This window comes from Hemitrygon akajei, chromosome 1, assembly GCF_048418815.1.
Source record: "Hemitrygon akajei chromosome 1, sHemAka1.3, whole genome shotgun sequence".
NCBI lineage: Eukaryota > Metazoa > Chordata > Chondrichthyes > Myliobatiformes > Dasyatidae > Hemitrygon > Hemitrygon akajei.
The window spans coordinates 214,707,663-214,735,283 of record NC_133124.1 but is presented as its reverse complement, the minus strand read 5'-3'; the positions used below and the strand labels follow the sequence as shown (position 1 = coordinate 214,735,283).

At 42.0% G+C, this 27,621-nt stretch overlaps 1 protein-coding gene across 7 annotated transcripts in view; it reads right to left on the bottom strand.

Annotated features, from left to right (window-relative positions):
• Positions 1 to 27,390, bottom strand: part of LOC140735476 (prosaposin-like) — a 99,705-nt gene extending 72,315 nt beyond the window's left edge. For 3 of the 7 annotated variants that reach the window (XM_073060637.1, XM_073060647.1, XM_073060628.1), the window contains exons 1-3: positions 27,242 to 27,387; positions 15,826 to 15,888; positions 2,495 to 2,643 (exon numbers count right to left, since the gene is read on the bottom strand). In XM_073060637.1, coding sequence (XP_072916738.1) covers positions 2,495 to 2,643; positions 15,826 to 15,888; positions 27,242 to 27,287 — 258 coding nt within the window. In that variant the 5' untranslated portion in view covers positions 27,288 to 27,387. Of the gene's footprint in view, positions 1 to 2,494; positions 2,644 to 15,825; positions 15,889 to 27,241 lie in introns of all 7 variants that reach the window. The other 4 variants (XM_073060599.1, XM_073060588.1, XM_073060610.1 and 1 more) reach the window with 2 other exon arrangements.
• Between the last annotated feature and the right edge of the window lie 231 nt (positions 27,391 to 27,621).

Genomic DNA, 27,621 nt, shown 5'->3' with positions numbered 1-27,621 from the left:
CCCATGTCGCCTGTCACGCCACCAGACAAGGGCAAAAGGCTGTGGCGGCCTACATTATCATTGTCCAATGGAGAGTGAAATATCTGAGACAATCTCCTACCGTTATACCGCATGCCACCTTTGCGCACCAACTTCGATGCCTTGGAGTAGCAGGCAGTAAAATGCTCTGCAGCCAGGTCTGCATCTCCGAACCCGCATCTGCTCTGACATCCCAAATGGCTCCTTACCTGAGTTTCTTAAATGCCCCTAATGTACTTGCCACTACCAGTACTTCTGGCAGAGCATTCCATGCACTCACCACTCTCTGTGTAAAAAAATATAGATGTTACCTCTCCTATATTTTCCTCTAATCTGCTTAAAATTATGCCTCCTTGTATTAGCTATTTACACCCTAGGAAAAAGTCTCTTGCAATCCACTTGATGTGTGCCTCTCACCATCTTCCACACCTCTATCAAGTCACCTCTCATCCTCCTTCACTCCAAAGAGAAAAACCCTAGCTCACCCAACCTATCCTCATATGACATTTCCTTTAGTCCAGGCATCATCCTGGTAAATCCTTTCTGCACCCTCTCCGCTCTCCAAAGGTCCACATCCTTCCTATAAAGAAGTTTCAAAGTACATTTATTATCAAAGAATGTAAAAATTATACAACCTCGAGATTTGTCTGCTTACAAACAGCCACAAAGCAAAATACCTGAAATAACCCAATTTAAAAAAAAGACCAACACCCGATGCATAGAGAAAGGAAAAAAAAACAATTCATGCAAACAATAGGAGCGAGCAAGAACATTTCGAATCAAGTTGAGTCCTTAGATCCAAATCCTTGGAGCAGCCCGGACTAGGCCCAAAGCCTCAGTCTCAGTTCATCATATTAGCGGGACAAATCTTCATGAAACACAGCAGCCAGGGCAGTCTCATATCCTCAGCGCCATGGAGAGAGGATTTGCAGAAGAATGAGCAAAATTGGCTCTCCCTCCAATTCTGACACCCTGTCTTTCCAGTCTACCTGGGCCAGCAGATCATACCTCACATTAGGACCCAGGTACCACTGCAGCAAAAGGCTCTGGGCCTAGACCATGCTGCCTAACAATTCACTCTGGGCCCAGACTTCACTTTGAGACTTCCTACCTACTTTTGATTTCTTCTCAATTTTAACAGTCTTTTCACTCTGTTGCACAAATATTTTCTGTAATCAGGGAGTGGATGCAAGGTTAACACTTACTGCTTGTCCCTTCTTTTAAGTGCTAACATTCCTCTGGCAAGACCGTAAGACCAGAACAGAATTAGGCCATTCAGCCAATCAAGTCTATTTGATCATGGCTGGTTTTATTTTAGGACAGTACTCCCACAATGTAGTTGGGCAGGGTGTTCAAAGACACTAACAATGAAGGACTGGCAGTATTTCCAAGCCAGACGTCCTCAGGCACCTTGGCCTCCAAGGTCAGTGGAGATGCAGGTTTGGGTGGCACTGTCAGAGTAGCCAGGGTGCTTAACTGAATTGCATTTTATGGAGCGTGGAGATCTCCTGCACAGACTGCTTCATTAGCTTTGGCAGTTCCACATGTATTTAAACATTGTCCATCCTGCAGCAAGTATCCTTCTGACCAGCAGGCTCCTGTATGGAGACTGCAGTGAAGGTTTGGGATTTACTGATATGCCTTTGCTGGCTTTTCCAATCCCCACTACATCAATTCACAACCCAGGAGAGATCATCCTGCCAGCCACAGTCACGCCAGGAAAATGTCAAAGTAGACCCAACAGACTGCATGGCCTCATTTTGCGATGTCTTGTGGCATTACAATGGAAGATTGTTTTGAATTCAGCTCTCTGGACAAGCTCAGTATTGGCTTGTGAAGTCCTTGTGAAACCCAATCTGAATGTTGGTGAGTCCAGTTTGCTGAAAAATGCTATTGAATTCTCCTTCTGAGACTCTGTGGAGGACTCAGAGTGAACCTACTAGGCAGTGATTAGATTGGATTTTCTTGCCTTTTTATTAAAAGGACTTCCTAGGCAATTGTGCATATTAGTAGTTTAGTAGTTGAATGTGGAAATGGGGCTAGAGATGCGTCTATTCAAGTTAGCAGACTTTCAGTTCTACCACTGGGATGTTGTCTAATTTGAAAGTCTTTTCTATATTCCGAGTTATCAGTTGTATCTTGATATCTAAAGCATCAGAAGACTGGCTTGTGAGAACCTTGGAGAAGCTGGGATGGATCTTCCATCCATGACTTCTTGCTGAACAAATACATTTTGGGAAAATGTAACCAGACATTTCAATGTGCTGACTCACTCTTAACATGAGTGTCACACACGCATCTACCAAACCCAGCATCTCCACCAGTCACCCTGGAAGGGCAGAATCTGGAGGTGTTTGAACGTTTGCTGGACACCTTTAAAAACAAATTATTTTAGTGAAATTCTGAGTGAAGATGAATTTCTGGCATCATTGCTGTTGGAGCCCAAACGTACACTTTCACATCCCCATGAACTCACCAGAGAACGTTGGGTTCCAGTCAAGGAGTTGCAACCTTTCTCCAGCAGTGTCTTCGCTTCTGAACCACTCTTCTGAGCCTGTCTGAGATGTTGCGCAATGCTGTCACATGCATCACAGGATATGATATCCCGCTGTTCATACAAAAGTTCTGGATTGTGGAGAGATTTGTATTAGATAGGCTACAGATTTTATCAGTGCAACATCTATCTTTATAATGTATAACTGCAATAATGGAGAAATCCAACTATAAAAATTTCACTTGCACTGGTGATCCTACTGTGGGGATTTAGAAAGTTAGGGAAAAAAAAAACTACTGTGTGGTGAACTTTTGGAATTCTTGAGTTTGGAGTTGTGGAGGCTCACTCATTGAGTTTGTTCAATTTGACTTCCCATTCCAATGTATCAGGCCAGGGTCTCCTCCTATGACGCAGGAGCGACACCCCAATCTGTTTGGATAGCCTCCAGCCTGATGGTGTGAACGTCATACTTTAATGGAAATACAGTGAAATGCATTGTTTGTGTTGAGACTGGACTGGAGGCAGGCTGCAAGTGTCGCCATATCTCCAGTGCCAACATAGCATTCTCATAATTTACTAATCTTAGCTTGAAATGGAAACTGAAGGAAACCCCTGTGGTGCAGTGGAGAGAATGCACAAAACTCCTTACAGATAGCAAATCTTGATCTTACAGCTGGCACTGTAAAGCATTATGATAACTGCTATGCTACTGTGCTGCCCCAATATTGTGGAACTGAATGAAGCCATTAAGTCATAATACCTATCACTTCTCATTCAGAAGTTCCACCATCGTTCCTTTTTTCCCTACTTTCTTCCCAGGAATATCCAACAATTAGATCCATTTTTAGTTCCTTTTATACTATAAGACTATAACTGAAGGAGGAAATATTGGGTCCATGTTTACCTCAACATTCAATACTTTCATGATTTCCATCTCAACAATTTAGCCACCCACCCATATCCCTCAGGATCTGAATCTGCTGATCTTTAGCTTCACTCCTTGTTGACGCACAATCCCAGCAACCTACAAATAGGCTGAATATTGTTGGGATTAAAGAGGCAAGAATTCCATCAAACTCCTGACTTGGGCTGTGCAGAGATACTTTAGCGAGTCAGGAGGCTAGCTACCTGTTACAGCATATCAAGCCTTTAATTGTGTAAGTACAGAAGGTGCAGAAGCAAGTCAATCTGGTCTGATGGAAATTGTATATTTCTCCTTATAGTTCTATACTTGTATTAAGAAACACACGGTGAACTTCCAGTTCTGCTTTACCATGGCAATGAACTACTTGTTCAGTAGATTCAAGCCACTTCCTCATGAGAAGTGGTGAGATCATATTTCAGCTCCTCGAGTGCAGTGGCTGCAGGATATTTTGAGGTAATATTGATCAGAAGACAAGAGGAGATGGAGAGGCAGACCTGTGAGATTGAACAGTAAGATATCAACTGACAATCTCAGACTCTCCTTGACTTTCTTGCTATATCTTAATGCCCTGTAATCTAAGAAAGCAGCTGAGTTCTGAATGACTCTGTCTTTGAAGCTCACTGGCATAGAGAAAACTCAAGATTCACAACTTTAGAGGAAGGAGGGAAGAAACTCTTCATTTTGGTTTTGTGGTAGAGACTCCACCATTGATTGAACTCTTCCCAGCATTATCTTTCCAAAGACCCTTCGATCTGTATTTCTAAGCTCCGGAGGCCCAACTTCCTCCCTATCTTCACAACAAGCCTCTCATTCTAGGAATGGGCTACTGGGCCTTTGTCACTCTACCTGCAAGGACCCCAAGAGTAGGTGAGGCACCAAGGTCTCTGGTCCCCCATCACCCACCGGCTTCCTCCTACATCCCAAGGTGTGCAGGTTGTTAAGTTATATTAACCCTAACGTGTAGCTGAATGGTAGAAATCTGAGGGAATTGATGATGGAGTGGTGAGAATAAAAAACAAGAGTAGAATTAGTTGATATGATTGATTGATGGATAGCACAAGCTCAATGGGCCAAAAGGCCTACTTATGCTATGTATTTCTATGGATGGATGAGTAGGACAGAAGGAACAGCATACAGAGAGATTACAGATATTTGTGAAAACTATGTAGTGGTTGCTTTGGAGAAATAAAAGCCTGTGTTATAAACTAGAAGATTAATATCACTAAGCACAGAGAGGGGAGGAGAGTGTTCAGGATAATTTTCTGGAGCAATACATTTCCAGTTCGGTGAGGCAGGAGGAATTGCTGGATCGAAGAATACGGGGAAGTAAGTTTTATATAGAACTGCACAGCATAGGAGCAGGCCATTCGGCCCACAGCATTGTGCTGAACCAACTAAAAAGCAATTCAGAAATACCCAAACACTAATTCCTCTTACCTACACAATGTTCATGTCCCTCCATCTTCCTTACGTTCATATGCGCATCCAAATGTCTTTTAAAAGCCTGTAATATATTTGTCTCTACCACCACACCAGGCAGCGCATTCCAGGCATCCACCACTCTGTGAGTAAAAAACTTACCCCTCACATCTTCTTTGAACCTATGCCCTCTCACATTCAATGCCATCTGGTATTAGACATTTCAGCCCTGGGAAATAGATATTCCCGGTCTACACTATCTTTGCCTCTCATAATCTTATAAACCTCTATGAGATCTCCCTTAATTAAGCCTGAGCTCCAGAGAAAATGACACAAATTTATCCAGCCTCTCATAATAGCACATGCCCTTTAAACCAGACAGCATCCTGGTAAACCTCTTCTGTACCCCCTCCAAAACCTCAATGTCCTTCCTATAGTGCTGCAACCAGAACTGTCTGCAATACTCCCGATGTGGCCTAAGCACTAATAAAATGCCTCGACTAATAAAATAATTCCATCAGCCTTCTTAACCACCTTATCGACCTTAAGGAGCGTTGAACTTGGAACTAAGGATCTCTCTGATCAGTAACTTTGTTAAGAATCTTGACCATAACCGTGTACTGTCTCCTTCCATTTGCCCTACCAAGGTGGATCACCTCACATTTATCTGAGTTAGCTCTATCTGCCATTTCTCTGCCCATATCTGCAACTGATCTGTCATGCTCTATTCTATGCCTGTATTCTACACCATCCACAACTCCACCAATCTTGGTATTATCTGCTTACTTACTAACCCATCCATCTACATTAGTAGAATCCATGTAGAACTCCACTAATTACAGACCTCCAGCTCAAATAAGTCCCTTCAACTTCTCCCATCTTCTACATGCAAACTAGTTCTGAATCTAAAGAGCTAATTCACTGCATCTTCATCTTCTGGATTAGTCACCCATGAGGCACTTTGTCAAATGCCTTACTAAGTAATGTAGACAATGTCCATTGCCCTACCTTCATCAATCTCTCTTTTCACCTTAAGAAAAAACTCAATGAAGTTAGTAAGACATGACCTGCCCCTCACAAAGGCATGCTGACTCTCCATAATTAGGCCATGGGTTTCCAAATGCTCATATATTCTATCTCTAAGAATATTCTTAAGCAAATGTTCTGCAACTGACGTGAGACTCACTGGTCTATAGTTCACAGGATTTTCCCTTCTTATATAGGGGTACAGTCTTAGCCACTCGTCAGTCCTGTAGGACCTCACCTGCGCTACAGAGGACATGAGGCGCCAGCAATCTCGTCTCCTGCCTCCTTCAATAAATTGGGGTAAATCCTATTGGGCCCTTGGGACTTATCCAACTTTATACTCATTAGGAGGCCCAACACTTCCTCCTCCTTGAGCTCTAAATGCCCTAACATATTTATGCACTCAGCACTGGTCCTCCATACCCTTTTCCTTGGTAAATACTGAAGCAAAGTACTCACTGATTACTTTGCTCACATTCTCAGGATCCAAACAAATGTTCCCCTCTTTATCCTGAGTGGTCCTGCCCTCTCCCTAGTTATGAGATCATAAGATATAGAAGCAGAATTAGGCCATTTGACTCATCGAGTCTGCTCTACCACTCCATCATAGCAGATCCATTCTTCCTCTCAGCCCCAATCTCCTGCCTTCTCCCCATATCCCTTCCTGCCCTGACCAATCTAGAATCTATCAACATTTGCCTTAAATATACATAAAGTCTTGGCCTCCACAGCTGCCTGTAGCAATGAATTCCACAGACTGACCATTCTCTGGCTGAAGTAATTTCTCATCTCTAATCTAACAGGACACCCCTCTATTCTGAGGCTGTGTCCTCTGGTCCTAGACTGTCCCACTGTAGGAAACATCCTCTCCACACCAATTCTATCAATAGGTAGATAGGTTTCGACGAGTTTCAATGGTTTCAAAGGTACATTTAATGTCAGAGGAATGTATACAATTTACATCCTGAAATGCTTTTTCTTCGCAAACCATCCATGAAAACAGAGGAGTGTCCTAAAGAATGAATGACAGTCAAATGTTAGAACCCCAAAGTAACCCCCAACTCCCCTCTCCCGTGTGCAAGCGGCAGCAAACAACCCCCCATCGGCAAGAAAAAGCATGGCACCTGCCACTGAGCACTCAAGCGTGAACAAAGCAACAGCAAAGGCACAGACTTGCAGTTATCCCAAAGGCTTTGTGTTTCACCTCGTACTCGACATACCACAGGTTCTCTCTCTCCCTAATAAAGGAGAAAGAGATGTCTCTATTTTCTCAGTGAGCAGGGAGACATAACAACTCGCTGGTTTACGATGGTTTATGTCCACCACGTCACTTTTTTTTGAGATCTGTACCCTAAAAACTAGGCACTCAACCGCAGATATTCCGAAACCCCCAACGACACATGGGTGTCCTGTCATGACACTGACCCTCAATCCACCCATCTCCAGAGCCCCGAGATCCTAGGCTTCCAAATTTGAGCCAGACTCTTAGGCCAAACCCTCAGTGTGCCGAACAACAACGGCTGGTTATGAAACCCTGAGAGCAGATCCCATTCCCGCAAAGAACTGTAGTCAGTGTGTAACTCCAGGTCAGGGTCTTCAAAAGAACCCTGAAAGGGAAAAATGAAGATATTAAAGATGGAAATGGAACTGTTTATGAAGATGCAAGCAAAGGAGTCGCCATTTAGCGTCATCACCACTCCGTTCCGCCTTCTTAGGTCACCCCTCATTCTTCTGAATTCCAGTGAATACAGGCCCAGAGCCATCAAATGCTCTTCGTATGATACGCCGTTCAATCCTGGAATCATTTTGTGAACCTCCTTTGAACCCTCTCCAGTTTCAGCACATCCTTTCTATGATAAGGGGCCCAAACTGCTGACAATACTCTAAGTGAGGCCTCACCAGTGCTTTATAAAGCTTCATCATTACCTCCTTGCTTTTATATTCTAATCCTCTTAAAATGAATGCTAACAACACATTTGCCTTTCTCACCACAGACTCAACCTGCAAATTTTCCTTTAGGGAATCCTGTACAAGGAGTTCCAAGTCCCTTTGTGTCTCAGATTTTTGAATATTTTCTCCATTTAGAAAATAGTCTACCCTTTTACTTCTTCTACTAAAGTGCACGACCATACACTTCCCAACACTGTATTCCATCTGCCACTTCCTTGCCCATTCTCCTAATCTGTCTCAGTCCTTCTGCAGCTTCTCTACTTCCTCAAAACTATTTGCCCCTTCACCTCTCTTCATATTGTTTGCAAACTTTCCGGTTAAGACGGCACTACTGAGCGTATGCGACATTCCACTGGTAGTTCAAAAGGCAAGAAATCTGACTAAAAACATTACTAACAGCACCTTTTCTGTAGTAAATTGGTGTAAATTATCACCACTAGCAATGAAGTGGCGAGTGAGAGCGAAACAAGTTCGGGGATGAGCTGTGCTGGTGTGTTGCAGAATTGACACAAATGGAGTGAGCCGCCATTCAGAAAGGAGAAGTCAGGCGGAGGAGTTCTGATGCCTGTACAACTGGCCTGGGTGCGAGGTTGGATAGTCTGGCTGCCGAGCCGATTTTAAGAGTTTGAGAGTGGCAAAATCTGAGCCCGGAGCAAGCCGTTGGGCGGCATGGTCTTGGCCCGGAGCCCTTCGCAGTAGTGGTTTCCAGGTCCTAATGCCAGGTACATTAAGCTGTCTGGACAGTTTGCACGCTGGCCAGGCATCTTGGGATCAGAGTTGAGAGCCAATTTCACTCACTGTCTGCGATGTTCACTCCTCTCTCCATGGTGCTGAGGCTATGAAGATTGCCAGGCTGCTGTGCTCTGTGCCTGATAATATACTGAGGCTTTGGGCCTACTCTGGGGTTTGGATCTGAGGACTCAACCCAATTCAGAATGTTGATGCTCGCTTCTATTGTTTGCATGATTTGTGTTCTCTCCCTCTTTCTCTTGCGCATTGGGTATTGGTCTTTATTATTATCTTTTGATTGGGTTTGTTGGCCAGAAAGAACTACAGTCAGCAAAGCAGTGAGTTCAAATGAATTAAGGGCAGTGGAAGCAGACAGACCAATTACCTTTGTTCTTGCCAGGAGGGAGGAGATGGAGGCTACCATTTTATGAAGAGATTCTCCATTTTGTGAGTTAGTCACTTGGCTTGATCAGTGTTTTAAAGTCAATATAATGATGCCTCAGGTAATCTGCTGGACTAGAGGTCATTTCCAGATAAGAAGTTATTTGTGAGATGTCCTTTGGTTGGATGTAACATGCAGGTTTTTGACTGTTGGAGTCTGTATCTGTTCTGCGTGATTCACACATGTTGCTGATTGAGAACAAGCAGCTGTCACGGTCCGTAAAGTCTGCATTCCGGTTCACAGTCTGGTCCGTGGATTCCATATTCTGGTTGTTTCTGTTTTCCCTTGTTCCATTGGGTGCCTTAATTGAGGCAGCTGATCCTCATTTCAGGCTTGCAGCATAAATAGCTCAGGGGTCCAGCTATTCCTTTGCTGGACCATCCCTGTCAGAAACCTGCACCAGGAAACTCAGCATCCGAAACCCACATCAGGAAGCTCGGCATCAGAAACTCATACCAAGAAGGGTCCCAGCTCTGTGTCCAGTGGCCAAGAAAGGTCCCGGCTCTGTGTCCTGCGTCCAAGAAGGGTCCGAGCCCTGTGTCCAAGAAGAGTCCTGACTCTGTGTCCTGTGTCCAGGAAAGGTCCCAGCTCTGTGTCCTGTGTCCAAGAAGAGACCTGGCTCTGTGTCCTGTGTCCAAGAAGAGTCTCGGCTCTGTGTCCAAGAAAAGTCCAAGTCTAGTCAAGTCTGAATCTCAAGTCGTCACTTTTATTGTCATTTCGACCATAACTGCTGGTATAGTACATAGTAAAAATGAGACGTTTTTCAGGATCATGGTGTTACATGACACAGTACAAAAACTAGACTGAACTACGTAAAAAAAAACAACACAGAGAAAGCTACACTAGACTACAGACCTACACTGGACTGCATAAAGTGCAGGCATTACAATAAATAATAAACAGGACAATAGGGCAAGGTGTCAGTCCAGGCTCTGGGTATTGAGGAGTCTGATAGCTTAGGGGAAGAAACTGTTACATAGTCTGGTCGTGAGAGCCCAAATACTTTGGAGCCTTTTCCCAGATGGCAGGAGGGAAAAGAGATTGTATGAGGGGTGCACGGGGTCCTTCATAATGCTGTTTCCTTTGCGGATGCAAAGTGTAGTGTAGATGTCCATGATGGCAGGAAGAGGGACCCCGATGATCTTCTCAGCTGACCTCACTATCTACTGCAGGGTCTTGATCCGAGATGGTGCAATTTCCGAACCAGGCAGTGATGCAGCTGCTCAGGATGCTCTCAATACAACCCCAGTAGAATGTGATGAGAATGGGGGGGGGGGTTGGTGGGAGATGGACTTTCCTCAGCCTTCGCAGAAAGTAGAGACGCTGTTGGGCTTTCTTTGCTATGGAGCTGGTGTTGAGGGACCAGGTGAGATTCTCCGCCAGGTGAACACCAAGAAATTTGGTGCTCTTAACGATCTCTACCGAGGAGCTGTCGATGTGCAGTGGGGAGTGGTCGCTGCATGCACTCCTGTAGTCAACAACTATCTCTTTTGTTTTGTTCACATTAAGCGACAGGTTGTTGGCTCTGCACCAGTCCGTTAGCCGCTGCACCTCCTCTCTGTAAGCTGACTTGTCGTTTTTGCTGATGAGACCCACCACGGTCGTGTCATCGATGAACTTGATGATGTGGTTCGAGCTGTGTGTTGCAGCACAGTCGTGGGTCAGCAGAGTGAACAGCAGTGGACTGAGTGCACAGCCCTTTGGGGCCCCCATGCTGAAACTGATGGTGTTGGAGATGCTGCTCCCGATCCTAACTGACTGAGGTCTCCCAGTCAGGAAGTCCAGGATCCAGTTGCAGAGGAAGGTGTTCAGGCCCAGTAGGCTCAGCTTTCCAATCAGTTTCTGAGGGATGATTGTGTTGAATGCTGAACTGAAGTCTATGAACAGCATTTGAATGCATGTGTCTTTTTTGTCCAGGTGGGTTAGGGCCAGGTGGAGGGTGGTGGCAATGGTGTCATCTGTTGAGCGGTTGGGACGGTACACAAACTGCAGGGGGTCCAGTGAGGGGGGCAGCAGGGTCTTGATATGCCTCATGACGAGCCTCTCGAAACACTTCTGAGCTTGAGCCCGAGTTCCTGGTTGAGCCAAGCACGAGTTCTAGTCAAAGAGCGTCCCCGCCAAGACCTAAGTTCTCAGTCAAGTCCTAGTCCAGGTTTTCTGGTTTGTTATTTTATGTTCGCGTCCAGGTTGATATTTTGTCCTCGCTCCATGGCTTCCCTAGTATTCTTAATAAACATAGTCTTGCTCAGACTACTGCAGTGTCTGCGTCTTGCATTTGGTTTTGTTCCTAACGCCCCCTTGTGACAGAACGGTCCAGCCAAACATGGACCCAGCAACACAGACACTGTCGTTAAACTCTGGTCAGCCAGGGGTCCCTCTTGTTGAAACCACCCCCCCTCCAACCCACCTGGATCATCGATAATCCGGGCAAGCTGGTTGGATCGCCAGGAGGCTCCCGGGGGGGTGGTACTGTCATGTTCCGGTCTGTGGATTCTGTATTCCGGTTGTTTCTGTTTTTCCTTGTTCCATTGGGTTCCTTAATTGAGGCAGCTGATCCTCATTTCGAGCTTGCAACATAAATAGCTCAGGGGTCCATCTATTCCTTTTGTGGACCGTCCCTGTCAAGAAACCCGCACCAGGAAGCTTGGCATCTGAAACCCACATCTGGAAGCTCAGCATCAGAAACTCATACCAAGAAGAGTCCCGGCTCTATGTCCTGTGTCCAAAAAGAGTCCTGGCTCTGTGTCCTGTGTCCAAGAAGAGTCCTGGCTCTGTGTCCTGTGTCTAAAAAGAGTCCAAGTCTAGTCAAGTCTGAGTCTGAGCTTGAGTCCGAGTTCCAGGTCAAGAGCCAAGTCAAGATGCAGGTACCTAGTCCCGGCCAAGACCCGAGTTCTCAGTCAAGTTCAAGTCTCAAGTCCTAGTCCAGGTTTTCCAGTTTGTTATTTTACACTCATGTCCAGGTTGATATTTTTTCCTTGCTCCTTGGCTTCCCTAGTATTGTTAATAAACATAGTCTTGTTCAGACAACTACAGTGTCTGTGATTTGCATTTGGGTCCATTCCCAACGCCCCCTTGTGACAAGAGAAATAAATTACCGATTGTCACTTGCTGCGAAGGGGGCAATGGATGGATGCTGGCTTGCGGCAGAGCCACTAGCTGTGTTACAGGTCAGACACATGACCTACAGCCAATGACACTGGAATGCAATCTTTGAATTGGTAAGAAAGGAATATAAAAGCAGTGCTAGTGGCTTTAACTCTGTAGGAGAACAACTATCAGGGATGCGAGGTGCCCTGCGGACACCTGGAGATTTGTAAAAGGACGATGAGGAACATGTGGCCAGCAGCAGAAACTCCTTTTTAACTGGTATTCTATTTTCTGTTCTTTGACTGTTCATGGAAGGTCAGGAAAACTTAGCTGGTTTGCACACAGGTATTGGTTGTCTAAGTTCACATGTTCTTCCGTTGAGACAATAAAGGTACTTGTGGGTAAATACAGATTCTCTCTTGTGCCTACAAGGGGTGATTCTTGTAACAAATTCTTTCAGGTTTCTTGCTTTGTGGCTACCTGTAAGCAATCAAATCTCAAGGTTGTATAATTTACACATTCTTTGAAAATAAATGTACTTTGAAACAAAGCCACGAATTCCATCATCTAAATCATTGACATATAACATAAAAATAAGTGGTCCCAACACAGACTCCTGTGGAACACCACTAGTCACTGGCAGCCAACCAGAAAAGGTTCCCCTTATTCCCACTCTTTGCATCCTGCCAAACAACCACTGCTTTATCCACAAAATACACTGCTGGATTCCATGCTGGAATCTCTCCTGTAATACCATGGGTTCTTAACTTGTTAAGCAGCCTCATGTGTGGCACCTTGTCAAAGGGCTTCTGAAAATCCAAGGACACAACAGCAATCGATTCTCCTTTGTCTAACCTGCTTGTTATTTCTTCAAAGAACTCCAACAGGTTTGTCAGGCAAGATTTTCCCTTGAGGAAACCATGCTGACTTTGGCCTATTTTATCATGTGCCTCAAAGTACCCTGAAACCACATCCTGAACAATCAACTCCAACATCTTCCCAACCACCGATGTCAGGTTAACAGGCCTGTAGTTACCTTTCTTCTGTCCCCCTCCCTTCTTAAAAAGTGGAATGACATTTGTAATTTTCCAGTCTTCCAGAACCATTCTAGAATCAAATAATTCTTGAAAGATTGTTACTAACGCCTCCACAATCTCTTCAGCCATCTCTTTCAGAACCATGGCGTGCATACCATCTGGTCCAGGTGACCTCATCTACCTTCAGACCTTTCATTTTCCCCAAGAGCCTTCTCTCTGTAATGGTAATTTCATACATTTCATGACTTCTGATACTCTGGAGCTTCCACCATACTGCTAGTGTCTTCCACAATGAAGATTAATTCAAAATATTTATTCCGTTCACCTGCCATTTCTTTGTCCCCCATCACTACCTCTCCAGCATCGTTTTCTAATGGACTGATATCCACTCTCGCCTCTGTTTTACACTTCATGTATCTGAAGAAACTTTTGGTATCCTCTTTAATATTAATGGCTAGTTTACTTTTGTGTTCTATCTTTTCCTTCTTAATGATTTTTTTAGTTGCCTTCTGTTGGTTTATAAAGGCTTCCTAATCCTCTAACTTCCCACTAATTTTTGCTCGATTACATGCCCTCTCTTTGGCTCTATGTTATCCTCTTGCTCTTGATGTATGTATAGAATGTCTTGGGATTTGCCTTGATCTTTTCATGGCCTCTACTGGCTTTCCTAATTCTCTTCCTTAGTTCTATTCTGGCTTCTGAATGCTCGTCATCTACTCCGTTTGATTCTAATTTCTGAATCTTTACATACTTTCCCTTTTTCTTCTGGACTAAATTCATCAGCTCTCTGTGGTCTTGCCAAGAAAAGGTGGTCCCAATTAACTCTTCTTAGTTCCTGCCTAATGCCCTCATAATTTGCCCAATTCCAATTTAAAACTCTCCCATAAGGACCATACCTATCTTTATCTAAAGTTAAGGAGTTGTGGTCACTGTTCTCTAACTGAAAGGTCAGTAACCTGGGCACACTCATTACCCAATGCTAGGTCCTCTCGTTGGTTACCCACATATTGATTTAAGAACCTTCCTGGATACACTTAACAAATTTTGCCCCATCTAGACCCCTTGCATTAAGAAGGTCCCAGCTTATATTAGGGAAGTTGAAATCTCCATGACAACAACCCCATTATTTGTTTACACATATCCTTAATCTGATTACATATCTGTTCCTCAATGTCCCAGAGGCTATCAGGGGATCTGTTGTACAATCCTATCAGTGTGATTGCACTTTCCTGTTTCTGAGTTCAATCCAAACGGACTCAGTATCTGACCCCTCCATTATGTCTCCCCTGAATGCAACTATGACATTGTCCCTGATTAATAGCGCATCTCCACCCCCTCTTTTACCTCCTGCTCTATTTTTCTAAAACTTTGCAAACCTGGTACATTAATCACCCATTCCTGCCCCTCTCAACCAAATTTCAGTAATGGCCACAACATCATAGTTCCTCGCACTGATCCATGCTCTAGGGTCATCACCCTTCCCTACTATAATACTCCAAGCATTAAAATATAATACTCCAAACTATCCAACCAATCATATCCATTGTTTTGATTTTGCCTTTCAATACTATCCCTGATGTCTACCTCTGGTTCGATCCTTCCCTTACCAACCTGATGCTCCAGTTCTCAGTTTTCTGTAAAACTAGTTTCAACTCTCATGAATAGAACTTGCAACCCTCCCGGCTAGGATATTGATTCCCCTCCATTTCAGGTGCAACTTGTCCCTCTTGTACAGGTCATTGCTTTCCCAGAAAAGGTTCCAAGAACTTGAAATCCTGTCCCTGCACCATCTCCTCAGCCACTTATTCATCTCTGCTTTCACCCCAGTCCTACTTGCACTAGCCCATGGTACTGGGAGTAATCTGAAGATTACTACCTTGGAGGTCCTTCTCTTCGGCTTCATTCTTAACTTTATATATTCAATGCGTAGGACCTCTTCCCCCTTTTTGCCCATGTCATTGGTGCCAATATGCACCATGATCCCTGGCTGTTCACCCTTCCCCTTAAAAATATCCTGCAGCCACTCTGTTACATCCTAGCACCCAGGAGGCAACAGAATCTCTTTTGTGGCCACAGAATCTACTTTCTATCCTGTTAACTATCAAGTCCCCTATAACTACCGCACTGCCCGACTTTACCCTCCCCGTTGAGCCTCAGAGACAGCGACTTTACCACCAGGGCTGGTTGTTGCTGCCATGATCTGATGGGTTACTGCCCCCCTCCACCCCCAGCAGTATTCGAAGAGGTGTACTTGTTGCTGAGGGGAATGGCCACAGGGGAATCCTGCACTTTGGTGGTCACCCATCTACAGTCCGAAGCCTGACTCTGTGTCTCACCACCTATTCAAAAGTCTCATATACATATTAATGTCTTCAGCCTCATGAATGATCCGGAGCACATCCAATCTCAGCTCCAACTTTTTGACCCAGTCAGCCAGGTGCTGAAGTTGGGTACATTTCCTGCAGATGTAGTCATCAGGGAAACAGTCAGGTATCCAAAATTTCCACATCTGACAGGAGGAGCATTCCTTCCTGACTACTCTGACCTAAAAAGGCTTACCTCTCCTTAACTGTAACTCTGCCTGTTCACACCAAAGCCTTCCCACTCTGTCACTGGCACACTCAAACAATGGCCGCTCTGCTTAAGCCTACCTTCCTTTTATTTGCAGCTGAGTTAGGCATCTGATGCTGACACTTACCATGCCTGCGCAGCTGAACATGTTCGGCCTTGCCCAAATCTGCTGCTTTTAGTTGTGGAACACCTAGGAGACAGTGAAGAAAATATCATGAGATTAGAGTTATCTATAGAAAAGGAGCAATGCAAAGTAAAAGTCATTAATTGGAGAAAGACTAATTTCAATAGATTGATGGAACTTGACATTGAGGGTTAAAACTGCAACAGAGATCAATCAGGTTTCCTGAACTTCTGGTAATTGCTCCAACCACCTCCCCTTCATTTCCCATTTCCGTTTCCCTCTCTCACCTTATCTCCTCACCTGCTCATCTCCTCCCCCTTCCCTTTCTTCCACGGTCCTCTGTCCACTCCTCTCAGATTGCCCCTTCTCCAGCCCTTTAACAAACCAATCAGCTCTTTATTTCACTCCCTCTCCCAGTTTCATCTATTATCTGCCACCTTGTACTTCTTCCTCCCCTCCCCTCACCTTCTTATTCCGACTTCACCCCTTCCTTTCCAGTTCTGAAGAAGGGTCTCATCCTGAAACATCAACTGTACTCCTTTCCATAGACATTGCTTGGCCTGCTGAGTTCCTCCAGCACTTTGTGTGTGTTTCTTTGGATCCCCAGCATCTGCAGAATTTTTCAAGTTGGTGGCACTCTGAAATATCCTAGCAAGTCAGTTTATCACCTGCTACACTAAAACACAGTTGGAGCTCTGGTCAGTCAACTGTTCGATGCTACTCATTCGTGACCCAGAGTGTACCCTGTTTCATTGGAAGACCAGTCCTTTTAAGACTGGCAGTGAACTTAAAGAGGATAATACACACAGCATGCTGGAGGAACTCAACAAATCAGGCAGCATCTAAGGAAAGAAATAAACAGTGAGGTTTGATATACCTATGTCAAGCATAGCTACTCTTTAAATACTGATGGAATCTGATGAGATGCAACATTTCAAGTACAAAACCACAAAATCTCAGACGCACTCAATAGATTAAGAAACATTCACAGACAGGTTAAACGCAGATAGGAAATCTGCTGATGAACATCTACCAAAACCAGCTGATGAATCAGCACTCTCTCACAGACAATCAATAACAATAGTGAACCATGGATGGGAAACAACATCACCAACAGAGACTCTGTAGCACCATCACTGACCTCCTGAAAAATCCTAGAAAGGTTCTTGGATATAGACCACTCCATCACAGATAAAACCCTCTCCACCACTGAGCACATCTACATGGAGCACTGTCATAGGAGCACAGTGTCCATCATCAAGAAACCCAACCACCCACCCAGGCCATGGTCCCTTCTCACTGCTGCCATCAGGAAAAAGGTACAGGAGCCTTGGGACCCACACCACCAGGTTCACGAACAGTTATTACCCCTCAATCATCAGGCTCTTGAACCAGAGGAGATAACTTCACTCGTCCCATCACCGAACTATTCCCATAGCCTATGGACTCACTTTCATGGACTCTTCATCTCATGTACTTGATATTTATTGCTTATTTATTGCTTATTTATTTAATATTATCGTTTTCTTTTTCTATTTGCACAGTTTGTTGTGTTTTGCACTTTGGTTGTTGTCTGTCCTGTTGGGTGTATTCTTTCATTGACTTTACTGTGTTTCTTGGATCTACTGTGTAAGTTTGCAAGAAAATGAACCTCAGGTTTGTATATGGTGACATATATGTACTTTGAATTTTTGATAATAGATCTGCAAACCCAAAATGTTAGTACATAGGGAAAGCATGGTGGTATTGCAGTTAGTGCAACACTATTACAGCACCAGTAATCCAGGTTCAATTTCGCCGCTCTCCGTAAGGAGATGGCACATTCTCCCTGTGAATGTGTGGGTTTCCTCCCACATTCCAAAGACGTATGGGTTAGTAGGTTAATTGGTCACATGGGTGTAATTGGGTGTCATGGGTTCGTGAGTCCAAGCTTTCCAATGTTGTGCCTAACTTGCTGTGTTTTTCCCAGCAGGAAGAATTCTGCTTTTATTTTATTATTGCTTCTCTGTATTTGATTTGGGAAAGAGAAAAGATAGATAAGGTGGCAAAGGCAGCAGATAATATACTTACCTTTACTGGCTAAAACATTAAATACAAGAACAGGGTGTGTCACGCTAGACCAAATAATACGTCAGAAAGACCACTGTGTTAGCATGGCATACAGTTCTGTCTGGAAGGATGTGATTTGTCTAGAGTGTGTAGAGATTATTTGTGGCACAGAATAATACCATTCAGCCCATTATAACCATGCTGGAAAAAAAATCGATAACAGGTTAATCCCAAATCCAAAATCTTGGCTCTTAATGAAAGGATCATCTTTAGTCAGAATCAGGTTTATTATCACTGACATTTGAAATGAAATCTATTGTTCTGTGGCAGCAGTATAGAGCAAGAGAAAAAAATGCTATAGGTTACAATAAGAAATTTTAAAATAAAGATTAGGATTCTCGAGGGTTTTTCACCTGAGGTCATGAAAGAGCGTTGCTAAATTCAGAGGTTATGTCGGAACTTTTTAAACAAAGGTTTAAAGCCATCTCTTCATTATCCTAGTCATCTTAGAATCACTCTGCAAGATGGTTCTAAAGAATGGTTTCGCTCGAGTGGAGAAACTCAGGATTTTTTAAAGACAATGGATTGACTGTTTAGTACCTTGCTATAAGAATAATTGCTTCTCTTACTTTTGGTGAACCTTCACAGCTAAACTTCCTTGTGATTTAAATGTTTTACTTAGAGAATAAGATTTTAATGAGTTAATGCCAAGTGTGATTATATGTTATGACTTTTGATAAGTTTTTTATTACTTTATACACTTTTCTAAAGGTTTTTTTAAAATCAATATGGCTTATTTTGGGGTATTTTTCATTCTATTGTTTTGAAACTGTAATAGTTAATCTATTTGTGTCCTTGTTATGAGGGCTAAGTTTTTTATGGCCATTATTTAGTCTAGCCTGGAATACTGTTGATCTTGGAATTAATTTGGAGTCTAATCAGCAGGTTGTTTTGGGAGGGTGATGTCATTAGCTGTAGCTGCCAGCCTTCTTTTGGCTGGCCTTCTGACTTTGGGAGTGGGGGGTGTCTTTTTCTGGGAGCTGTTTTGGGATGTTAGCCAAATCTGTTGTTTGGTTACCCTATTTCAAGGCTTATTCTTTGGTTTTAATGTTCGTTTTACTGGTTATTACATTAATTTCTCTATTAAATAGAATAATGGGTCATACTATTAACTTACCCAGTCTTAATATGAAAGGACTAAATCACCCTGTGAAGCGGAATAAGATTTTTGCCTATATATTAAAAAAATTAAGGCCCCCAATTATTTTTTTTACAAGAAACACATGTACGTAATTGAGACAACTTAGGCCTTTTCAGTAGATGGAAAGGACTACATTTTTACTTCTCTTTCCATCTCTAAGTTTAGAGGAGTTTCAATTTTTATGGATAATTTAGTTCCCTTTGTCCAACATAAAGTAGTGCCTGATACTAATGGGTGTTTTATCATAGTGTCAGGAAAATTAGATAATAAATTAATGGCATTTGCCAATCTGTATGCTCCGAATACATATGATCCAGGTTTTTTTGAGTGTTTTTTTTTCGTTTCTGCCAGACTTGAGCCTTTACTCATTGATGATGGGAGAAGATTTTAATTGTTGGTTAGATCCAGTTTTAGATAGGTCATCCTTTGAAACAGCAATGCTGAATAAATCAGCTTTGTTTATTCAATCTTTTTTAATGAAATACGGTATTGTTGCTATATGGCATTTCTTACATCCACTAGGTAGGGAGTATTCATTTTTTTCTCATGTCCATCATACTTATTCCAGGATTGATTACTTTCTTATTGATAGTCAAATGATTCCTTTAGTTCGATCCTGTGAATACAAAGAAATTGCTGTTTCGGATCATGCTCCAGTGCTTTTATCTTTAAATCTACCTGGTCTTCCTCAAATAAACAGATCTTGGCATTTTAATTTAACTTTGTTATCTGATAAAGATTTCTTAAAATTTCTGGAGAGACAAATTATTCTTTTTTTAAGAGAATACTTTGGAAGAAACTTCCAGTCTTATTAGATGAGATGCCTTTAAGGCTTTTATTAGAGGTCAAATTATTTCCTATACTGCAAATGTCAAGAAAAAAAGCTAATAAAGAGAGAACTGTTAGCTAATCAGTTAAAACAATTAGACCAAAAATATGCCTTGGCTCCAGATCCTGTTTTATATAAAAGGCGTGTTGAAATTCGAACTAAATATGATCTTCTTTTAACATATCCAATTGAAACTCAACAGGTAAGTTATTGGCTAACCAATTAAAAACCTTTATAGCTAAACGGCAAATTAAAGAAATTTGTAAAGCCAATTGGTGATAGGACAACTGACCATTTAGAAATAAATGATATTTTTAAAGAATTTTATTCTATACTTTATAGTTCTGACCCTCCCAAAGATAATACTGTAATGAATAATTCTTTAGATCAATTAACTGTTCCTACACTTTCTGTTGATAACCAAAAACAGTTGGATCAACCTATTTCGTATGAGGAAATTGCCGAGCCTGTACATTCTTTGCACTCAGGGAAGGCTCTGGGTCTTGATGGATTTTCTGGAGAATTTTATAAGGCTTTTTCCTCACTGCTTATACCTCATTTATGTGCAGTTTTTTTGGACTCCTTTAAGTTGGGTAGGTTGTCACAATCTTTTTATGAAGCTTCTATTTTGCTCACTCTTAAAAAGAATAAGAATCCAACCCAATGCTCTTCATACAGACCAATTTTTTTATGTAACGTTGATACTAAAATCTTATCTAAAGTTCTGGCACGTAGAATTTAAACTATTTTACCATCTATCATTTCTGATGATCAGATGGGATTTATTAAAATTGATCTCTTAATACCTAAAACCTTATTGGAGGCTCAAAGAGCAATAGCAAGAGGTTCCAGAGCCAGGTTAAATAACAACGGACTAAGAGGGCAACCCTGCCAGGTACCTCTATATAACCTAAAATAAGATTTTTGATTATTAGTTATAATAATCAAAATGTACTCTTTTATTTAACCAATAAAAAGATTGATAAAGAAAGAAGAAAAATCAATATTCCCATTTTAATATTCATTGTTTATTAAACGTTATTTATTCCCCTTCTAAGGAGATATCGGAATGTGTGATTTTTTTGGACGCTGAGAAGGCTTTTGATTGGGTTGAATGGAATTACTTAAAACTTTAGAAAAATTTAATTTTGGGCCCGATTTTATTCAATAGATTAAATTACTGTATCTATCTCCTTCTGCTAGGGTCCTTACTAATTTTCAGTATTCCAAACCTTTTAAACTTCAAAGTGGAACTAGACAAGTTTGTCCCCTGAGCCCTTTGCTCTTTGATTTGGCTTTAGAACCCTTAGCCATTGCTTTTCGAGAAGATGATGATGTTACTGGTATTCTAAGGAGAGGGACTGTTCATAAAGTTTCGCTTTATGCTGATGACCTATTGGTTTTTATTTCTAATGTCAAGGCTTCACTACCTCCTGTGCTTTCTCTACTTTCTTGTTCTAACCAGTTTTCAGGATACAAACTGAATTTACATAAGAGTGAACATTTCCTCTGAATAATTTATTAATTAATATTAACCTTCCTTTTAAAATTGTAAGAAATTTACCTATTTGGGTGTAACAATTACCAAGAATTATAAATACCTATTTAATGAAAATTTTCTTACCTTACTGAATTTTGTAAAAAGGACACTATCAAACTGGTCGCCTTTTTCGTTATACTCGATTGGCCGAATCAACTCTATTAAAATGAAAATTTTACCTAAATTTATATACCTTTTTCAGGTATTACCTGTTTTTAATTCCTAAATCTTTTTTTGATTCTCTTGATTCTATTATATCTTCTTATCTATGGAAAAACAAACATTCTTGACTAAATAAAGCTCATCTTCAAAAATCTAAGAAGAATGGAGGTTTAGCTTTACCAAATTTTAGGTTTTATTATTGGGCAGTCAATATACAAAATCATACGTTTTGGTCATATTATATTAACCGTGAGAACTGTCTGATATGGGTTTCTTTAGAAGCTAACTCTGTTAATAAATTTTCTATTATTTCTCTTCTCAGATCCTCACTCCCTTTATCTTTTAGTAAACTAACTGAAAATTTGGTAGTTAAACATACTTTAAGGATCTGGGTACAATTTAGGAAATTCTTTGGTCTATTGAGATCTTCTTTGTCGAGTCCCATTTGCTTTAACTATTTTTTTAAACCTTTGATGGCCGATTCAGTTTTTAAAGAATGGGATAGATTGGGTATTACAAACGTTTGTAAATGCTTACAGGAGTTGTTTGTTGGAGGAAGTCTTCTTTCATTTGAGCAAATGTCAGTTAAGTATAGTTTATCCAAAACTCATTTTTTTAGTTATTTACAAATTAGAGACTTCCTGCGTTCTCAACTATATACATTTCCTATAAGTTCTGATAAGGACTTAATAGATATAATTTTTAATTTGAAACCTTTTTATAATGGTTCAATATCCAATATTTATGGTATGTTGCTTGGAATAAGAAACGTTCCTATAGACAAAATTAAAAATCTTTGGGAACAAGATTTACAGACTTCAATTTCTGTGGAAACTTGGAATGAAAATTTTTAATTGGCGAACACTTCCTCATTATGTGCTCGTCATTCCCTTTTACAATTTAAAGTGGTTCACAGGGCTCTCTTGTCTAAAGATACGCTATCTCATTTTTATTTGGATATATCTTCTTTCTGTGATAGATGTAATAATGGAGAAGCTTCATTAATTTACATGTTTTGGACATGTCCAAGCCTTGAAAGATACTGGAAGGAAATATTCCAAACTTTCTCGGTACTTTTCAAGGTAAATTTCAAGCCTAACCCTTTGGCCGCATTATTTGGTATTGCTGGAGGAAAAGACTTTATTTTGGAGACACCTGATTTGCATATTTTGTCTTTTACTTCTCTTATAGCTAGGAGGGCGCTCTTGCTTAAATGGAAGGGTGCTGTTCCGCCTACTCATGCTTAATGGTTATGGTATTTTATGTCATGCTTAAATTTAGAGAAGATCTGATGTTCAGTTTTTGAATCTAGCCAAGACTTACATACATCGTGGGGGCCATTTTTGAGTTATTTTCAAAACCTTTGATTTGTTGTAAAAGTACAGATGATGGTTAATAATATATTTTATTATATGATAAGGGTTCCCCCCCACTTTTTTCTTGCTTTTCCTAACAGCTCTGACTTTGGTAGTGGGTTTAGGTTTTTTTTTCTGTATAACAAAATTATTATATTTCAATATTATGATTTAATTTACTTTTTATGAATACAGGATTTTGTGATTGTAACTGTATTTTTAATACAATGTATTTGGTACTATTTTATTTTTTTCTTTTGACTTATAATATATATTTTCTTGTACTCTGTATTCCTCTATGCAGAAACTAATAAAAATATTGAAAGAGTTACAGAATATTATTTATTTATAAATAAATAAATAAATATTCATAACAAACAAATAGTTTAAATGGTGTCAGGCTTCTGGTTTCACAACACTCAGACCATATCACATAGAAGCAGTTTGCTCCACCATGGCTGACTTATTTTCTCCTCACACCCTATTTTCCAGCCTTCTCCCTATTACCTTTGATGCCCTTTCTCCTATTAATCAAGAACCTATGCTTTGAATATAACAACTTGACCTCCACAGACATCTGTGACAATGAATTCCACAAAATCTGGCTAAAGAAATTCCTCATGTTATAAAGGAATGTTCTTTTCTCAGTCCTAGACTCTCCCACTATAAGAAACATCCTCTCCACATCTATTCTATCAAGGTCTTTCAATATTTGGTAGGTTTCAATGATTCTAAACTCCAGTAAATACAGGCCCAGAGCCTTCAAATGCTCCTCAAAAGTTAACCCTTTCATTCGCAGGATCTCTTCAGAGAATAAGTTCCAGCTCTTCACTCACTGAGTAAAATAATTTTCTCTCATCTATTCCCTAATCCTTTTAACAATTAACGTAAAACTAATCTCCCTAGTTACTGAACGGTCCACCAAGGAATACTGGTGAATCCTGTTCCCTTGTCTAAGCCTCCCATGATTTTATTCACCTTTATCAAATCTCCACTCACACTTGCTTCTTATATAGAAACCCAACACTGGCCAATCTCGCATCTCCAATTCTCCACACCTGGAAGCAACCCTGAGGCATATGGCTTGCATCTTGCCTCAGGCACAATGGCTTCTTCTCTCATTTGATGTAAACAAGGTTGAAAGACCCAAGGATGTTGCTGGGTCTGGCAGACCTGAGTTATAAGGAAAGATTGAATGGGTTAGGACTGTCTTCCTTAGAACACAGAAGACTGAGAAGATATTTGGTAGAGGTATACAAAATTATAAGGGGTATAGATAGGGTAAGTTCAAACAGGCTTTTTCCACTGAAATTGGGTGGGACTCCAACCAGAGGTCATGGGTTAAGGGTAAAAGGTGAAAAGTTAAGGGGAACGAGGGGAAACCACACACAAAACAGACCAACAACATACAACCAATGTGCAAAAGAAGCCGACCTGGGACATTCTGAGTCACAATATGTTCAAGCTAGGGTCATAGACCGAGTTGGTGTTACTGCTGCCGAAGATGGAGTGAGTGATTTGGAGAGGAGTTGATGCAGAAGAGTTTCAATGCCCTTCTACTTAACCCAGGTGCGAGGATGGATTTCTCCAAGCGCTGAGTCAATTTGGTGAGATCGAGGATAGCTTCGGGCTGCACGGTCCAAGCGTATTGCGACACCAGGGTCTGGGTCTTAAAGTGAGGCACTACCGGGCGCTTGGATAATTTAAACATTGTGTTACGCCTGCAGCCCCCTCCTATTTGAGAATTGCAGGATCGCTATTGATTTGGGTCAGGAGACCCAGGAAATGAGAGAGAGATGGTTGGAATGCCTTGACCCCCCCCCCCCCCCGGCGATATAAAGCTACGGGAAACGGCCATTGTCTCTTGGAGACGGGATTGTGTATTAAAATACTGTGCTTCGTGGAAGCCCTCAGGCAAAGTGGGCTGGTTGGTGGAGGGATTGCATCATCCCAACCTGATTGACATCTGAGACCCTGTGAGTCAGTATAAAAGAGGGTCTGTGGGAACAGCCCCTCAGACGCACCAGAAGAAACGCTAGCGATCCCATAATAGCAAAAACCAGTGGGAAGGCCACGTGCGTCCTTTTCCATTTGCCCCGGAATCGGTGGACCCTTTACCACAGCAGAACAGTTTTTAGCTAACAACGGGGAAATCAACTCCCAATGACTCTCGAAGGATTGACATCTTAAAAGGAATGGGCAAGTTTTAACCTGTCTTTCTCTCCAACCAAAAGGCTGCAGCTTGAATGAACTACAGTGACTTTTATATTTCCATCGGACAATCCATTATCCCCTAGACAACGATAGAGCTATTTCTTATTGATTATTATTATACCCGCGCTTTTAGATTTAGTATTGACGAAGTATATTATCTGTATGTTTGCCTTGATATTATTTTGTGTATTTTTATCAATAAATACTGTTAAAAATAGTACCATCAGACTTCAACGGACCTCTCTATCTTTGCTGGTAAGTGACCCAGTTACGGGGTACGTAACAATTGCAACAGAGAGACTGCCTGAATGATGGAAACAGAGGCGCGAGCCAGGCTGATTTTGCTCCCTCTCTTGTGAACTGATCTGGCTGCTGTGCGTTTTTGCCTTGCTGAGTTGGGACCAATGCTTGGGCCTACTCCGGTTGTTCTGGGAGTAGATATAGGGACTCAGTCTGGTTCAGAATGTTGTTGCCTTGTTCCTGTTGTTAGCATGATTTATGTTTTTTCTCTTTCTCTTTGCAGTGGTTTTTGTTCTTTCTTTTTTCGAAATTGGGTCATTCCAGTTTCTTGCTTTGTGGCTGCCAGAAAGCAGACAAATCTCAAGGTGTATAATTTATAGATTCTTTGATAATAAATGTGCATTGAATCTTTGAGAATTCATAGGGCGGACAGACCACAGTTCTTGAATGAACCATAAAGCACCTAAGGTGAATCTGCAAAGTAACTAAAGGTGAGCTTTTAACAAAGATTTTACAGCACAAACTATTGTAAACAGTGGAGAATTAGGCAACAATGGTACATCAAGGCGCCCTGTATAGTAAGAGAACGTTTGATACTGCATACCACTGAGTACAGTGTACCCGAGAAGATCACTCACCTCTCATGCTTAGACTGAGAGCTACTGGGCTCACAGGTAAAGTCAGAAAGCCATCAATCCCGGGTGCCAGGGACTTAAATAAATCAGTGGATTGCACTCTTCTCTGTATGTTATTCCATTAATATTTCACTTTGACATTTAATTATATACCACCAAATCCATCTGAACCGGCATCAGGATGGTTACAGGGAAGGAAGGAATCTGCTCTGGATTTAGGGATTGGGTTCATGTTGGGATAAATCTGGTGAGGATGAGATGAAGCTGAATTTGTCTCAACACGTGGCACAATTTCGGTGAGAGGATGCAGAGTTCCTTCAGCGGGAGTTTTAAAGAAAATTAACAGAAAGTGAAGTCAAGTCAACTTTTATTGTCATTTCGACCATAACTGCTGGTGCATAGTAAAAATGAGACAACGTTTTTCAGGACCGTGGTGTTACATGACAGTACAAAAAACTAGACTGAACCACTTAATAAAAAAAACAACACAGAGAAAGCTTCACTAGACTACAGACCTACACTGGACTGCATAAAGTGCACAAAAACAGTGCAGGCATTACAATAAATAATAAACAGGACAGTAGGGCAAGGTGTCAGTCCAGGCTTTGGGTATTGAGCAGTCTGATGGCTTGGGGGAAGAAACTGTTACATAGTCTGGTCGTGAGAGCCCGAATGCTTCGGAGCCTTTTCCCAGAGCAGGAGGGAGAAGAGATTGTATGAGGGGTGCATGGGGTCCTTCATAATGCTTTTTCCTTTGCGGATGCAGCGTGTCGTGTAAATGTCCGTGATGGCGGGAAGAGAGACCCTGATGATCTTCTCAGCTGACCTCACTATCCGCTGCAGGGTCTTGCGATCAGAGATGGTGCAATTTCCGAACCAGGCAGTGATGCAGCTGCTCAGGATGCTCTCAATACAACCCCTGTAGAATGTGATGAGGATGGGGGGTGATATTAAAAGAGTTTGACAAACCCACGTCGCTACGGGGTCGCAATTACTAATCGGAGCGGTACCTGGTGTAGAAGGAGCCGGTGAACCAAGAAATTAGCCAGGGTCTGTCCGGATGGAATCGCTCAGTCCCGGCAAAGTTATTTCGGAGCCCATCCCGCGTAAAGAACAATAACCCAGTTGGTTGTAAACAGAGACCGACTCGGTTACACTGCTGCGGGGAAGCAGTATTAACAACCCGTGCCCTACCTGGCGAGAGACACAGCACAACGAGGAGGAAGGTGAAGCCAGCCATCGCCACTTCAGTGTCCAGAGAGGAGCAACCGACACAAACAGCCACTTGCCCCAACAGCAGCCCCGCTCCCTCTCTCACTGCTCTAAGCACCAAGGCTCGGCCAATGAGGAGAAGGGCGCGCCTCTTGCCGCGCCCAGCACGTTATGTCATCTCAGATTGTCGCCGCCTTTCAATCTCTGCGCGATTTTTACATCTCCGTGCTGAAGTAGTTTAAATGTTGAACTTGTTACTTGCATCAGACTCATGTTGCCTTCGCCGCATCCCATGCCTGTTCTCCAAGATGCCTGTCTGAACTGGTCACACACATAAACACAAGAGGTTCTGCAGATGCTGG